General features: G+C 36.6%; 1 protein-coding gene across 2 annotated transcripts in view; it reads left to right on the top strand.

Annotated features, from left to right (window-relative positions):
• The first annotated feature begins 2,395 nt into the window (after window positions 1–2,395).
• Window positions 2,396–16,667, top strand: part of PSMD14 (proteasome 26S subunit, non-ATPase 14) — a 107,735-nt gene continuing 93,463 nt past the window's right edge. For both annotated transcript variants that reach the window (XM_027559469.1, XM_027559476.1), the window contains exons 1-3: window positions 2,396–2,902; window positions 10,911–11,047; window positions 13,313–13,364. In XM_027559469.1, the coding sequence (XP_027415270.1) occupies window positions 13,317–13,364 (48 nt within the window). In that variant the 5' untranslated portion in view covers window positions 2,396–2,902; window positions 10,911–11,047; window positions 13,313–13,316. The remainder of the gene's footprint in view (window positions 2,903–10,910; window positions 11,048–13,312; window positions 13,365–16,667) is intronic.

Here is a 16,667-nt window from a genome sequence, read left to right as displayed (position 1 = left end):
CAACAATGCCAGAACAATTTTCAAAGTGGTCAAACCATTTAAGTTACTGTTTGCATGGTATACTTTTCATCCTCTTAGTTTTAAAATGTTTTGTCTTTAAATCTAAAATGTGTCTCTTGTGGCTTGCATATCATTTTTTTTAACCCATCTTACAAATATCTTTTAATTAGAATATTTAATCCATTTGTGATACATTTAGTTACATTTAATGTAATTACTGATAAGATAGTATTTATACCTGCCATTTTACTGTTTTCTTAATGTCATGTATTTTTCTGTTCTATTCCCTGTTACTCCCGCCTTTTATGTTAAATACTTATTTGTACCTTTAATTACCAGTCCATCCTAAAGGAAATCAGTCCTGGGTGTTTATCGGAAGGACTGATGTTGAAGCTGAAACTCCAATATTTTGGCCACCTGATACGAAGAGCTGACTCATTTGAAAAGATCCTGATGTTGGGAAAGATTGAAGGCAGGAGGAGAAGGGGACAACAGAGGATGAGATGGTTAGATGGCATCACCAACTCAATGGACATGACTTTGGGTAAACTCCAGGAGTTGGTGATGGACAGGGAGGCCTGGCGTACTGCAGCTCATGGGGTCACAAAGAGTCGGACACGACTGAGTGACTGAACTGAACTGAATTACCCTGTCATTTCTTTTATGATATATTTTTTGAGTATCTTCTTAGTGGTTGTTCTAGGGATTACTCAGTTTTGTTCTCTGAACACCTTGCTGGGCAGCTGATGGGTAAAACGTTGTTGTCTTAGTGGTTGCTTCTAGGGTGGAAGGAGAAGGGGACAACAGAGGATGAGACAGTTGGATGGCATCACCGATTCAATGGACTTGGGTTTGAGCAGGCTTCAGGAGTTGATGATTGACAGGGAAGCCTGGTGTGCTGCAGTCCATAGGGTCCCAAAGAGTCAGACCCGACTGAGCAACTGAACTGGGGATTACAATTACCAATTTAGAACAATACAGCTTGGATTAATACCAGTTTAATTTCAATAGTATACAAAAACTTAGCTACTATATAGCTTCATTTCCTCTTGCTTCCTTTGTATTATAATTATGATACAAATTAGATCCTTATACATAATATGCCTATCAACAAAGCTTTATAATTACTATGCAGCTGTATTTTAAATGGGAGAAAAAAGAATTATAAACAAAAAATACATTTATACTTTTTATAATTATTTATGTATTTACAAGTTTCCTTTATATGGGTTTGAGTTATTGTCTAGTTTTTCATTTTAACCTGAAAGACTCCCTTTAGAATTTCTTGTATGGCAAGTTTCCTAATGACAAATTCTTGTTATTTTTGTTTATACATGCATTTGGGGAATGTACTAATTTCTCTTTCATTTTTGAAGGATAGTTTTCCTGGATACAGAAGTCTTAGCTGACAGTCTTTCAGCATTTTGAACATGTCATCCCACTGCTTTCTGCTTCAGTAGTTTTGGTTGTAAATCTTATTTAGGATTATGTGACGAGTGGCTTCTCTCTTGACACTTTTAAGATTCACTCCTTGACTTTGGTTTTCAACAGGTTAATTATAATGTGTCCAGGTGTGTATTTCTTTGAATTTATCCCACTTAGACTTTATTAAACTTCATGGATATGTGGATTAATGTTTTTAAATCAATTTGGAAAGTTTGTGACCATTAAGTGTCATCACATAGTTTCAATAATGTATTCATGTCAAACCCAATCTCTCAATCCTTTCTGTTCTCCCCTTTCCCCCTTAGTATCCATCCTTTTGTTCTCTACGTCTGTGCTTCTATTTCTGCTTTGTAAATAAGATGGTCTATACCGATTTTTTAGATAGCGCTTTTTGAGTGGGAAATTCTGTATAACTGTGCCACTCAAACAGCTTTGGATTCAGATGTCGCAATCCTTCCTTTCCCTCTATCCAGTAGATTGATCACCTTTCTTGATTTGGGAATGCTTTAAAGATGCTAGTTATTTAGAACATATCTGACAAAGTGAGAGGGGCTTGGTAAACGTCCTGCCCTAAACAGAGCCTGTACTGAATTGTGATATAAACTTGTCAATAGTCATTTCTTGGGCAGTTTTGCTCTCTTAACACCTAGCAGGGGAGCTAGGTAAAACGTTACTGTTGATAATTGCTTGGAGAAATGTCAGTACATGATTTCTTAAATTTTGTAAATTAAATTGGGCTTAAAATAGATGGTTTCGCTATTAGGGAAATGTTTGTTTTCCTTGAAATTCAATCTTCGCAAATTGGTAAAGACAAGGTGAGTAGACTGCACTATGGAAAAGAGCATCAGACCGACCGATTTCCACTATTTTCACACGTCTCCCTTTTCTCTCTTGCTTCTCAGATAACCACGTTAAGTTTAGTTCAACTGAACCTTTTCGTTTTGAAGTAGGGCAGCGATGAACACCAAAACGAAGGGAGTTCTGGACTTCGCATTCCTACACTTCCATTTCCTATTGAGTCACCTCCCAGGGTGCGTAAGCCAGCGGCTCGGATCTCGGCGCTGGCCGAGCGCGGAGAAGCGCGGAAGGCAGACGTGAAGGCGGAGCAGCGAGGATGTCCGACGCTAACTTCCGCCTCGCGGTCCAAGCCTGGAGTCAAGAAGCTGGCCCGCTCCGTCTGTCGCGGGCGCTACTCCTGGGACGCCTGCCCGACTCCCGAGTCGTCTCCAATTGGCCGTCGGAGGAACGGAAGCCGAAGAGGAGCAGTGAACCCGGAAGTGCTTCGCAGCGGAGGCCCGGGCAACTCTTTTGAATGGAATCGGGCTGATTCATCGCCGGTTCGCCGAGCCAGAGCCGGGCCCAGTCCGAGCTGCTGCTGTCGCTGTCGCTGCCGCCGCGTCATCGCTCCTGGAAGACTAGGGTCCAGACCGCGACCTCCCGCTCCGCCCGCCTTCAGGTAAGCCTGTGAAGGCAGGCCTTGGACGTCCGTGGAGGCAGCCGCGCTAGGCCTCTGCTAGCCCCGTGCTTTCCTGAGTCACGTTGCCCAGCCGAGTTGCCACGGCCCCGGGAGGTGAGGGTGGAGTCCAGGTTCCTTCGTCCTCCTCTCTGGCTTCCTGGGTCTCTGATTAAGTTAGGTCTGGATGTAGTTTCCTTCCGGGCGTTTCTGCTCCGCTGAATTCACCACACTTTGGGAACCTCTCCTCCCTATACAGAGAGAATCCTTGGTTTTGGCCACTGTTCGTGTTCTGTTCAAAGTTACCCCTGTGTTAAAAAACTTCCCACCAGACAGGAAACAAGGGCGATAGAATAAAATGAACTTTACCGTTGAGTGCATGTTTGCCTTATCACTTCTCCTAAGGATAGGCCTTGACCCATTTTCTTTTAGTTTTAGGTTTTTATCTCCCTTCAAAAAAAAAAAAAACCCAGAGGTGCACCGGTTTTAAAAACAAAGTGCGATTATTTCTGCTCTGTCTTTGAACTTACTTTCAATTTGTCCTAATTGAGTAGTTGTTGGTGAGTTGATTGCATTTCTTGTTTTCGGTGAAACTCAATTTTCCTGGGAACAACACATTGTATCAGTCAAGGAAGAAAAATGTAAACTTCTTGAAAAAGTTTGAAAACAAATCCAGTGATCGAAGGAAAAATTCTTGAAATTAAAATGGTTGGTGAAAGATTGGTAAAAGATTTAATGGGAAAGGCAAGGAAGAGGTTTTAAAAGTGAGCAAGAAATGTACTTCTAGGGTGAAGATTATTTTTTTCCACTGCCCATAAAATTACTTAGTGCTGCTGACTTGATGTTTGTGAGTAAGCAAGAAGACAGCCAGTGATAATGGTGAAATAACAGAAAAAGAACTAAATACAGTTCTAGTGCAGATGATTAATATAATAGTAGCCTTCTAGTGTTGTCCTATAAAACTACCAACTGGTTCATTTAAAGTTTAAATTGGGTATGTTTTAAACATAGAAACTTAAGTGGGCTATTGTGCATTTGAAGAGATTAAGATATGTGGTGGCTGAGAATTAACTACAGGATACATTTAATGAAGTGCTATTTCGTGAAAAACCTGAATACTGTCTTGATTTTGTTTTAGAACAAAGTTACATGTGGCCAACAGGAGAAAGTTCTGAAGTCATGATCTTTCAATGTAGCCCCACCTGTTGAGTTTGGGAGATTTTTCCCCCCTAGGATGCTTGATAAATATTATATTGTTGTTCTAATTGAAAAGCTGAATTTTTAACCTGCCCGACTTACTTTTATACCTGTCTGTAAACCTTGTGTTTAATATCTAGTTTCAGAATCCTTGTTTGAAAATCAGTAACACAAAGCGATTGTGCTTAAAATTTGTTTTCAGTTTTATAGCAGTGTTTGTTTCCTTAGTTGTTGTCCACCTGTGAAAGCCTTACCTAAACACTTGTGATTATAACTCGTGAACTTGTCTTACAACCAGTTTGTTGCACTCATTTGACACTCATTATGTTTTATGATATTTTGGTGTCCCCATCTGTAAAGTGAGAATTGGGTTAAATAATCTCTTCTGGCTCTAAGAGAATACTAATAACAGTTACTGGGTATCTGTGAATGTCTCAGGCACTGTGTTAGGTGCTTGTATTTTTTTTTCTTACAGCAGACTTACAAGAAAGATACCACTCTCATTTTAAGATGAGGTCTAGACTCTAGATCTAGAGCCTAGAAGAAGGGAACTTGTTCACATCATATAGAGAGAGGGTAGGTAAAGACGCCAGGATTCAAATCTAGGTCTGATTTCCTCCAGAGCCTTTCCAGCTGAATCTTTTCACTTTATGCTTTTTTCTTGGGTTTGTATAATTCCTCTCAGGGTAGATGGTAAATTCTTTTGGTGAAAGTCACTAAATTCCTTAGTGACTCTATTTCTGTATCATCTTATATACAACAATCATGAAGCCCATATTTGTTAGTAAGTTGTGTCCCACTTTTTGTAGCCTGCCAGGCTCCTCTGTCTGTGGGATTTCCCTGGAGTGGGTTGCCATTTCCTTCTCCGGGGGATCTTCCCGACCCAGGGACTGAACCTCGGGTCTTGTGCATTGGCAGACAAATTCTTTATCTCTGAGTCACCAGGGAAGCCCTGTATACTAGGAACTATTTAATAAGTGCTTTGTTTTAGTGCTGTAATTAGGAGATAGCACAAGGGATTTTCAATAATTCTGTCCTTACTGTTCTAAATGGGGGGGGGGGTGGGAATCTTGCTTTCCAAATCTTATTTATGTAATTAAATTTAATGTTGACTGTTTCTATTTCTTTCACTGAAGAAAGTGAGAGAAAGAAATTCCTAATTACTTTCCACAAATCAGAGAGTAGAGGAATTAGAAATACAGTGAGATCACAAATACAGAGTAAAGGATTTATCATCAGTCTGAGAATAGTATATAAATGCAGCGTGGGTTGAGAAGTAAAAATGAAAAAATGAACTGGAAAACAGAAGAAAAACTCGAACAGATAAGAGCTTCATGATTTTGTTAGCTCAGTTTGGGAGATGAAAAAGTGGAAAATCATGAGGATTTTGAAAGTACTGATACTTATTTTGTACTGTTGTTTTTTTACCAGAGTTCTAGACATTATATATGACACGTTAGGCATAAACACTTTATTCATATTATCTGATAATTTTTTAGCTAATAATATCATGAACGAGCTCTTGAGTCCTTTTCTTTTTGATAGATGTAAAAACTTAGTTTTGATCCATAGACATTTTGCATTGCTTTATTTCTGAGTATTTAAAATATTCTTTTTTTGTAAGTATTCTTTTATGTTCTAGTGTAACAACTTAGATTTTATGAACCCCTTTGCTAAGTTCTGCAAAAAACAAGTCCCTCCTCTTCGGTGTGATTGATTCATTTTTTACTGTGAAATGTGCCCAGTGTTTTGAAATTCACTAAATGTCGAACTCTTTGGGAAGAAGAACCTGTGTTGAGTGAGCACTAGCTGCGCTCGTAGGATGAGCAGCTGATGACGGCAGCTAGCATTCACTGTTTACTTCCCATATGCCAAGCATTATTAAATGTTATTTTTGTTCATTGTCTTCTTTAGTATTCTAAACAATTCTGTGAGATAGATATTATCATTATCCCCATTTTACAGATGAGAAAACTGAGCCTGAGAGAGGTAACTGGCCCAAGGACACAGAGCTAAGATGTTTTGTAACCAGAATTTGAATCCTGGCACTGAGACTGTAGACTCTTAAACTCTTAACCTTAATATACCAAGAAAAACAGTCATCACTGTTTACCACCTGGGTCCAGTAGATCTTTTAAAATTTCTTACACCTTTAAGTCAGTTTTTGAATAATTTATAGAAGTAAAAATAAAGGAATAGTAAAAAAAAAAAAAAAAGTATATTTAGAAATGTTAATGAAATTTAAACATAGTGCATGCAAATTTTTGTTCTGTATTTTCCTGGTTTTGAAGGTATATGTACCTGAAATGGATAACATCATTTAAATGTAGTTAGCTGTTCATCATCCATCATACACGAACCTACATGTTTTTAATAACGTCTCTGAAGAGGCCCTAGCTTATCTTCTGGTTCTACTTGTATTTGCAATACTTTGTGTGTGTGTGTGTGTGTGTGTGTGTTAAAATATGCATTTAATAAAATTTACCGTTTTAACCTTTGTTAGGCCTACAGTTCAGTGGCATTTAAGTACATTCACATTGTGCGATCATCACTACCATCCATCCCTAGAACTCTTTCATCTTCCCTGATGCAATAATTTTTAATTGTATGAGATAGTTTTTAAAGTAAGCTTGTAGTTTTGTTGAAGCAGGGATAGCCATCATCTTTGCTCATAAAACATTCTTTCTTTTAGATTTATGAACACTGGTTAGTCCAGTGATTTTTTTTTTTTTTAACTTGTGTTCTTTGCTTTTACTCACCTTGGTGTACACTTCAGCAATGTCCACATTTGAACTATATCAGCATCATAAATGATAACACAATATGTCACCTCTTTCGCAAAACAGGTTCTTGTTGTCAAAGTGTGTAAAGAGTCCTTCTTGTTGAATACTAACTGGATATTTCATATTTCCTTTTTGATCTTAGAAATTCATTTTCCAACTCATTGATCCTTTAAAAAATAATTTTTTAGGTAAAATTCACATAGCACAAAATTAACTTAAAATTTTTTTAGTTATTTCTTTTTTTTAATTCACATATAGTTGATTTGTACCAATCGGCTAAATAGCAAAGTGACTCAGTTAATCACATATATGCATTCTTATATTCTTTTCAAAATTAGCCATTTTAAAGTGAACAGTTTAATATCATTTCAGTTCAGTTCAGTCGCTCAGTCGTGTCCGACTTTTTGCAATCCCATGAACCGCAGCACGTGAGGCCTCCCTGTCTATTACCAACTCCCAGAGTTCTCCCAAACTCATGTCCGTTGAGTTGGTGATATCGTCCAACCATCTCATCCCTGTCATCCCTTTCTCCTCCTGCCCTCAATCTTTCCCAGCATCAGGGTCTTTTCAAATGAGTCAGCTCTTCGCATCAGGTGGCCAGAGTATTAGAGTTTTTAGCTTCAACATCAGTCCTTCCAATGAACACCCAGGACTGATCTCCTTTAGGATGGACTGGTTGGATCTCCTTGCAGTCCAAGGGACTCTCAAGAGTCTTCTCCAACACCACAGGTCAAAAGCATCAATTCTGCGCTCAGCTTTCTTTTTAGTCCAACTCTCACATCCATACATGACTACTGGAAAAACCATAGCCTTGACTAGATGGACCTTTATTGACAAAGTAATGTCTCTGCTTTTTAATGTGCTGTCTAGGTTTGTCATAACTTTCCTTCCAAGGAGTAAGCGTCTTTTAATTTCATGGCTGCAGTCACCACCTGCAGTGATTTTGGAGCCCCCCAAAATAAAGTCAGCCACTGTTTCCACTGTTTCCTCATCTGTTTGCCCTGAAGTGTTGGGACCAGATGCCATGATCTTAGTTTTCTGAATGTTGAGCTTTAAGCCAACTTTTTCACTCTCTTCTTTCGCTTTCATCAAGAGGCTCTTTAGTTCTTCTTCGCTTTCTGCCATAAGGGTGGTGTCATCTGTGTATCTGAGGTTATTGATATTTCTCCCAGCAATCTTGATTCCAGCTTGTGCTTCTTCCAGCCCAGCATTTCGCATGATGTACTCTGCATATAAGTTAAATAAGCAGAGTGACAGTATACAGCTTTGATGTATGCCTTTACTGATTTGGAACCAGTCTGTTGTTCCATGTCCAATTCTAACTGTTGCTTCCTGACCTGCATATAAATTTTTCAAGAGGCAGGTCAGGTGGTCTGGTATTCCCATGTCTTTCAGAATTTTCCACATTTTGTTGTGATCCACACAGTCAAAGGCTTTGGCATAGTCAATAAAGCAGATATAGATGTTTTTCTGGAACTCTCTTGCTTTTTCTATGATCCAGCGGATGTTGGCAATTTGGTCTCTGGTTCCTCTGCCTTTTCTAAAAGTAGTTTGAACATCTGGAAGTTCACAGTTCACATATTGCTGAAGCCTGGCTTGGAGAATTATGAGCATTACTTTACTAGCATGTGAGATGAGTGCAATTGTGCAGTAGTTTGAGCATTCTTTGGCATTGCCTTTCTTTGGGATTGGAATGAAAACTGACCTTTTCCAATCATTTAGTAGATTCATAATATTGTACAACTACTCTCTCTATATATTAATAGTTCTGAAACATTTCCATTCTTCTGAAGTAAAATCCCCTATCCACTAGTTTCTCCATTTTATTCCTTTCCCTAGCCCCTGGCAATACCAGTCTTCATTTTGTCTCTATGGATTTATATATTTTGGATATTTCATATAAATGGAATCATTCAATATATGACCTTTTGCACATGACTTCTTTCAAAGAGCATGTTTTGAGATTCATCCACTCCGTAACATTTATCAATATCTAATACCTTTTTATAGTTGAATAATATTCCATATGTTCCTCTGTATGTATATTTAGAATTTGTTTATCTTTTCCTCCTTTTATGAACATTTGGGCTGTTTCCACCTTTTGGCTGTTGTGAATAGTGATGGTATAAACATGCATGTACATGTACTTGTTTTGAATACCTGTTTTCAGTTCTTTTGGATGTGTACCTGGGAGTAGAATTTCTGGGTCCTGTGGTAATTCTGTGTTGAACTTTTTGAAGAACTCCAAGTGTTTCCAACACTCATTGGATTTTAAGTTTTAGAAAATTATATAGGATATCGTCAGTGGTTTGAGATGTTGTTTGTATCAGGGTGATTTTACCTGAATGATTTTACTCTTCCAGGGGACATTTGGCAATGTCTGGGGACATTTTTTTTTTTTAAGTATAGTTGATTTGCAGTATTGTGTTAGTTTCAGGTGTATAGCAAAGTGATTCAAAGTTATATATGTATGCTATGCTAAGTCGCTTCAGTCATGTCCGACCCTGTGCAACCCCATAGACGGCAGCCCACTGGGCCCCCCCATCCCTGGGATTCTCCAGGCAAGAACACTGGAGTGGGTGCCATTTCCTTCTCCAATGCATGAAAGTGAAAAGTCAAAGTGAAGTTGCTCAGTCATGTCCAACTCTTAGTGACCCCATGGACTGCAGCCCACCAGGCTCCTCCGTTCATGGGATTTTCCAGGCAAGAGTACTGGAGTGGGGTGCCATTGCCTTCTCCTCTATTTTTATGGCTGAGTAATATTCCTGAGTGTGTGTGTGTGTGTGTGTGAAATATTCTTGAACCAGTCATCTGTTGATGGGCACTTGGTTTGCCACCACATCTTGACTTTTGTAAATAGTGCAGCTATAAACATTGGGATACATGTGTCTTTTCTAATTGTCATCTTTTCCAGATATATGCCCAGGAGTGGGATTGCTGGATCATATGGTAGTTCTGTTTTTAGTTATTAAAGAAACCTCCATGTTGTTTTTCGTAATAGCTGCACCGGTTTACATCCTCACCAACAGGGTGGGAAGGTTCCCTTTTTTGGAGACGGTGGTGATTTTCCCAGCTGTACTTGCTATAGGATCTAGTGGGTAGAGGCCAGGGATGCTGCTAAACGTCCTCTAATGCACACGACAGCCCTCTCCAACAGAAAAATTACTTGGTTCTGAATGTCAGTAGTGCCAGAGAAACCTTGGCTTATGTCAACTTTATTGTCATCATTAGAGTGCTGTTACTTTTTGTTTTTAAATGTTCACTTCCTGATTCTCTAATAATTGTGAAACTTTTTCTCTGTCAGTTCTCTCTTTGCTATTAGGGGAGGAATATGAGGGATTCTGAAGTACTTGTTCAATGAAAGCTAACAAAAAAGACTACAAAGATGGTATCCCTAGTGTTTTGTATCTTTTTAAAAGATGAAGCAGGGCTTTGGGCAGCACCATAAAAACTGAAAGATGATGCAGTGGCTATAATGTATTTCCCTGTTGCATTATTTAGGGTGATTACTTCACTATTGCATTATTTGGGGTAATCTTGCATTTTCTCTTTAGTTTAGTCTTCTTTGGCCTAGTTGAGAATAATTGATTAGGACATATCAGAGTAATTCCTAGGATAATGAAATAACAAACTTTAAAGATATAGGGAAATCAACCACTAAGATTCCATAATATATTACAGATTTCTAATAATGTGCAATGAACCTCTATCGTAATTTTGTTCTATTTAAAAATGAATAAATCTTCTTTGTTCTTTAAAACTCCTCTAGAAAGACTGAAAGTCATGAGATAGCAATCTTTACATATAATTAGAACAGCTCAAAAAAAACTTTAGGAACAAAATTTGGATACAGGGGTAATCACTATGCTCTATAACTCCCTTGGGTGGTATTTCATTCTGTACTCTCAGGAAATGATAATTTAAAAAATCAATTTTGATTTCTATTTTGTTTTTAGAAATTTTGCTTGATATATTTCCCTCCTTAGTTCTCAAAATAATTGTATCTTATTTAATTAATTTTTTTTTTTTAGGAGAGAGAGAGGGGGAAAAACAAAGCCTTGGGAAAAATTATACCTGCCAGTATTAACAAGAGAATTCTTGAATTAAGAAATTTTTCAAACTCAGCAAATTGAAGCTTAACACCACAAGAGCTGTAGCTACTGACCAGGTAAGAATTAAGAATGTATTTTACTTTTATTTATTCTTTCAGGATATTGTTATAACAATATTATGAAAATGTGTTACTTTTAACACAGATCAAAAGCTCAGATTTAAGAGTTCTTGAAAGTCACAAGTTGCACTTTTGTTCTTCTCTGCTTTCTATAAACTTATTAAAAGTAGTGTAATTTAGAACACTATCAATATATTTCATTTCCAAATGTTGGTTTTTTATTGAACCTTATTATCTTATCTTAAATGTTTTAGTTTGCTAAATATTTTTTTCTGTTTGCTGAGACATCTCATTTTGCTAAAAACACAAGTTTGACCTGCCAGATTTTCTTTCCCTCTGCTCCCCACATAGCTCATGTATATTCACAGCATCTGGAGTCTGTGTAAAGTCATCAGAAACAACACAGGGGGAATAGATAAACTGAACACAGCTGGGAATTTACTTTGGCTTGGAATATATAAAATGTCTAAAATTTTTTCCCCCATTTGTTCTTTATGTTAGTAAGCTTGCACTGATCCAAAAGAATTTTTTTTTCTTGGAATAATATCTTGTAGAGGAATAAATGTCTTTTATATTTTAAATACACAGGACTTTATTTTGTTTTGTTTTCAGTCAACAGCCTTTAAAAAGTACTGTGTATTGAATGCCATATTTGAGTTATGGAATTTTAATGAGAATTTAATGGAGAATTTATTTGTAAATGTTGCTGTTAGGAGGGTTAATTAATATTGTGAAGTGGAAATTTTGTGTAGACTATCAAGTTTTCTTATGTGTCTTTTCGTTTTTTAAAGAGAGTTTATCTATTATCAGTCTCTCAAACTTGTGGCGTGAAGGATGCCAGACCCAAAACATATTATTTTGTTTATATAAAATTCAAAAACCCTGAGAAGCTATGCTGTTAGACCTTGGAATTCTACCTTTGTAGGGTGTTGGAGACTAGGAAGGGAGCATAAAAGATTCTTAAGTGCTGGTAAGGTTCTCTTTCTTCATCTAGGTGGTGGTTATGGTGGTATGTTCACTTTGTACAGATTCCATGGTTGTATCATTTGGGCAGTTTTCTAAATTAGGATTTGAATGAAGTTTGCAGTATTAACAATGTTAAATATTCACAGGATTAAATTGTTAGCAATATTCAACAAACATGATTAGGCAACAGTGTAATGATTATAAGTTAGTAGAGTTAGTAAAGCTGTTCTAACTAGTAAAACAACTTGGACAAGTGACAAAATTAATCTGTTAGTGTTTATTTAGTGTCAAATATAATTTGTAGTAATGCCATTTTCTAAAGCACACATGTAGGAAGAAGAGGAATTTTAAGGCATAGTAGCAGTTTCCAGGTAGAAAACATTGCTTCATTATTATGTGTATTTAGTTGTACTAACATTAATGTTTATAATTTGATTACTCCTTTTTGTGTATTTGTGGCCATATTAGTACCCTTGCTATTTTTTCCTTTGATTTCTTCTGTGAAATTTTTGAGCTTATAAGAGTATCTTCTGTAGTTACTCCAGAGATGAAAAAAATCAGATCGACACTCGAAGTTAATCTTCTTTGTATTGATTTACTCTAAAATTGAGACCAGCAGCCGAATTTCCTTAGTGAAAATGGTGTATATCTTCACAGTATCTGAAATAATGCAAACTATCTGTGTGGATTCTAGAACACTATCCTAATGCACCTAATGTTTACTTTATAATATTTTGTTTAGTATAATGAGTACGTTTTAAAGCCTTTGATGCTAATTCAGAGATCCATAATCTGCTCACAATGTCTTTCACATGTAGTTTTGATGATAACTGACAAGCTGTAAGTTAATTAGCACAGAACTTACTAATGAGGATGTTAAAATTTAATTTAAAAGTGAGGATTTTTATTTGTACACTCTGGACAAATTGAAGGAAATTCAATCATACATATGATAAGCATTTCAGGCACTTTTTCTTCATTCAGGTACTTTATTAGATAACAATAAGAAAATATAATTAACTTAATGATAGCAAAGTTTTGAAAGTATGCTAAGATTGCTTGTCTTTAAAACTGGGGATAACCCAAAACCAAAGCAGTAAAATAAGGTCTGTTAATTAGCATGGAAGACAGCTTCTTGAATTAATATGTGGTGTTAATTAACAGGAAGTCTGATGTTGTGTTGTAATTACCACCAATATTTTTGACATACTGAGTGACTGAAGGTGAATTACATAGATAGCAATTGAGTAAACACTTTTGTGCTTAGGATCGTTTTTCTTTGTTTCTGTTTTCTAGAAATATGGACAGACTTCTTAGACTTGGAGGAGGTATGCCTGGACTGGGCCAGGTTAGTATATCGACTAAGTATTTCTTTGTGTGTTAATTACAAACCTTTGACTAGTTATCCAAACAGAAAGAAATCACTCCCAAGAAATTCTCCTCATAGATGACCTTATGATAAGAAGCTTCCCTTACTGCTGGTTGTTGTATACCAACACTAAAGAACTTGTGAGAATATGTTCTATTATCTTAATTTAATTTTCTCCTAGGAATAAGAATTTTCTCTGCTTTGATTTAAACTTTTGAGATATGCAAGATAATCAAAGTTGCCTTTTGGTTAAAAAAAGAGAGACTCATAATATGGTATTTCTGGGTTTACATTGTAGACTTTAAAAGTAACGCATGAAAAAGTAAACATTGCATACTACTGGCAAGATCCAGAAAACCCATAGAACGTCTGTGTGGACAATCTTAACATTGGTAAATTCCTTCTAGTAATTATATTACATGGATGAATAAGTAGTACCTCTTTTTCCTTTAAATTTGATGTATACAGTTTCTTTCACATGCTTATTAAAAGTACATTAATTTTCAGTTATTTTTAATATTATCATTTATTTTGTTCTGTACAGTTGAGGCAAATGGCCTCCAGATAGATTTCTATCTTAGGATATTCTGTCTGCTTTCAGCTGAAGAAGAAATTTCTGCCTTTTTTGAATTCTACAGTGATTGTCTTTCCAATCTTCCAGTCACAAAAAAGATGACTATGTGAGACTTTCATGTAATATATTATTTTATGTCGACATTTTGGGAGTATTTTTCTAACCCACCTTTAGAAGAACCCTTTTAGTGATCAGCTTTCCCGTATTTCCATATCACTATCAATGATTTTGTCTTCCTTGATTCATAGTAGTCTAATATTTTGTGTGGGAAATAGTTGTGTTTGAGATTTCATGAAATTTTCAATGTTTCTTAGGCACTTGTACAAGAATTCTGTGTTAGGCCCGTTGTGCTTGATGACTAATAAACTTTTTCCTTTTAGGATGTTGAAATCATTTTATGGTTCTGTATCACATCCTTGCATAGACCATTTGTTAGTTTTGACTATTTCTCATGTTCCTTTTTTATAAGCATGTTTCTTTATGATTCTTCATTTTTCTAACATCTTTGTAATACGTTTGCTTGAGAGGTCTAAGTTTCTCTGAACTTGGCCCCTAAAGCTGCTTTCATACTTTTGCAAACATTATAGGTAGCTTCTAGAATTTTCTGCTTCATTCTAAATCAGCAATAATATTGTTTAGGTATATAAAAGTGTCAAAAGTGAACTGAGGTGGTGTATAGATACTTCACATTTACCTGCAAATTACAGGTAAAGATATTACTTTACTGGAATTCTTAAGAGAAGTTGCTTCAAATTTAAATACCAAAATAACTTTTCCCTTAAGTAGTAGATACAGTAAATTATATATCCATGCCAGAAATCCATGCCTGGGAATTACTGGACATGAAATGATGGTTTGACTGACCACAGATTGATTTACATCATACCTCAGTGACCACTGCAAACCTTTGCATTGAGTGGAAAACTAAGTGTTGGTTCAGTAACTTGGCCTTGGTTTTGGATAATTTCATCGGCACGTGTTCCTCCTCAACTGTATTCTTATTTGAACTTGAAAATATGTTGTCTGAGAATCTGTTACTTCATGTGTTTCATTTTTCTGATTAGATGACAGACTTTCAAAAGAATGATATATGGGGTTCTTATTTCTGTGATAACCTTGTTTACCAAATACTAGGTGTTCAATAATTATATTTTTTCTTAAAATTGTATTATGCTCTTGTTCTAGACTAAATTGACAAACAGATATGATGTTACTTCTATAAAATGAAATGTGTATTATTTTGTAATAAGGAGTAAAAAAGTTAAGTGTATTGTTTATTAAAAAATTTTTTTTTTGGCTGTGCATCCATGGCATACAGGATCTTAGTTCTTTGACCAGGGATCAAGCCCATGCCTCTGCAGTGGAAGCAGGGAGTCTTAACCACTGGAGTGCCAGGGAAGTCCCAAGTGTATTATTTAGTTTTAATTAAAAAGTCAAAGATCTTTGGATTGATAATAGCTATTTCCATTTGATAACGCGTAGCAGCCAATAAAAGTGGAAAAGGAGATATAATTTGTTTTATCCCTCCAAAAATAGTGGGAAATGTTACTATCTTACCATATAATGGAAAAGGCAGGATTTCTTCATAAATAGGGGCAGATTACTTGCTGTTAACTTTTCAATGGCCCTTTTAAAACACTGAAATTGTAGCAGAATAAAGTTTTCCATCCATCCTATTGACTCAGCTTTCTTTGACTAGAAAAGACATTTCTCTTTTCCATGGCTAATCCTTTCACTTATTCTCTGATCCCATCCTGTCTTGAAACCTTAATCATCTCCACTGATCTTTTTCTCTGTTACAGATATTTGAATGTCCTATATCCCCCCAAAACTTCACTGCATCCTGCCATTAAATGTTTCATTTCCAGAATTCCTGTAATAATAGCTGAGACTCACATATTCTACCTCCTTACTTCCATTGACTGATGAGATTATATTCTGGCCTCCTCCATTACTGTACTAGAATTGTTCAAATTGTCAAGTCTATTGGCTCACTTTTAGTTCTCTTTTCAGTGTTTTAATATATCACATTGTTCACAGTGTCTTTCTTGAATCTTTCTTCCATTAGCTTTATCCTGTTACTTTTTCCTAGCTCTTTATTATGATCTGCGTACCCTATAAGACAACTTAAAAGTTTTTTTTTAATATTACATTTTTAAATGTTATTATTTGAATCAGATCAGATCAGATCAGTCGCTCAGTCGTGTCCGACTCTTTGCAACCCCATGAATCGCAGCACGCCAGGCCTCCCTGTCCATCACTAACTCCCAGAGTTCACTCAGACTCACGTCCATCGAGTCAGTGATGCCATCCAGCCATCTCATCCTGTCATCCCCTTCTCCTCCTGCCCCCAATCCATCCCAGCATCAGAGTCTTTTCCAGTGAGTCAACTCTTCGCATGAGGTAGCCAAAGTACTGGAGTTTCAGCTTTAGCATCATTCCTTCCAAAGAAATCCCAGGGCTGATCTCCTTCAGAATGGACTGGTTGGATCTCCTTGCAGTCCAAGGGACTCTCAAGAGTCTTCTCCAACACCACAGTTCAAAAGCATCAATTCTTCGGCACTCAGCCTTCTTCACAGTCCAACTCTCACATCCATACAGGACCACAGGAAAAACCATAGCCTAGACTAGACGGACCTTTGTTGGCAAAGTAATGTCTCTGCTTTTCAATATGCTATCTAGGTTGGTCATAACTTTCCTTCCAAGGA

Source organism: Bos indicus x Bos taurus, chromosome 2, assembly GCF_003369695.1.
Source record: "Bos indicus x Bos taurus breed Angus x Brahman F1 hybrid chromosome 2, Bos_hybrid_MaternalHap_v2.0, whole genome shotgun sequence".
Classification (NCBI taxonomy): domain Eukaryota; kingdom Metazoa; phylum Chordata; class Mammalia; order Artiodactyla; family Bovidae; genus Bos; species Bos indicus x Bos taurus.
The sequence above is the reverse complement of the archived record's forward strand: the minus strand, read 5'-3'. Positions and strand labels throughout refer to the sequence as shown.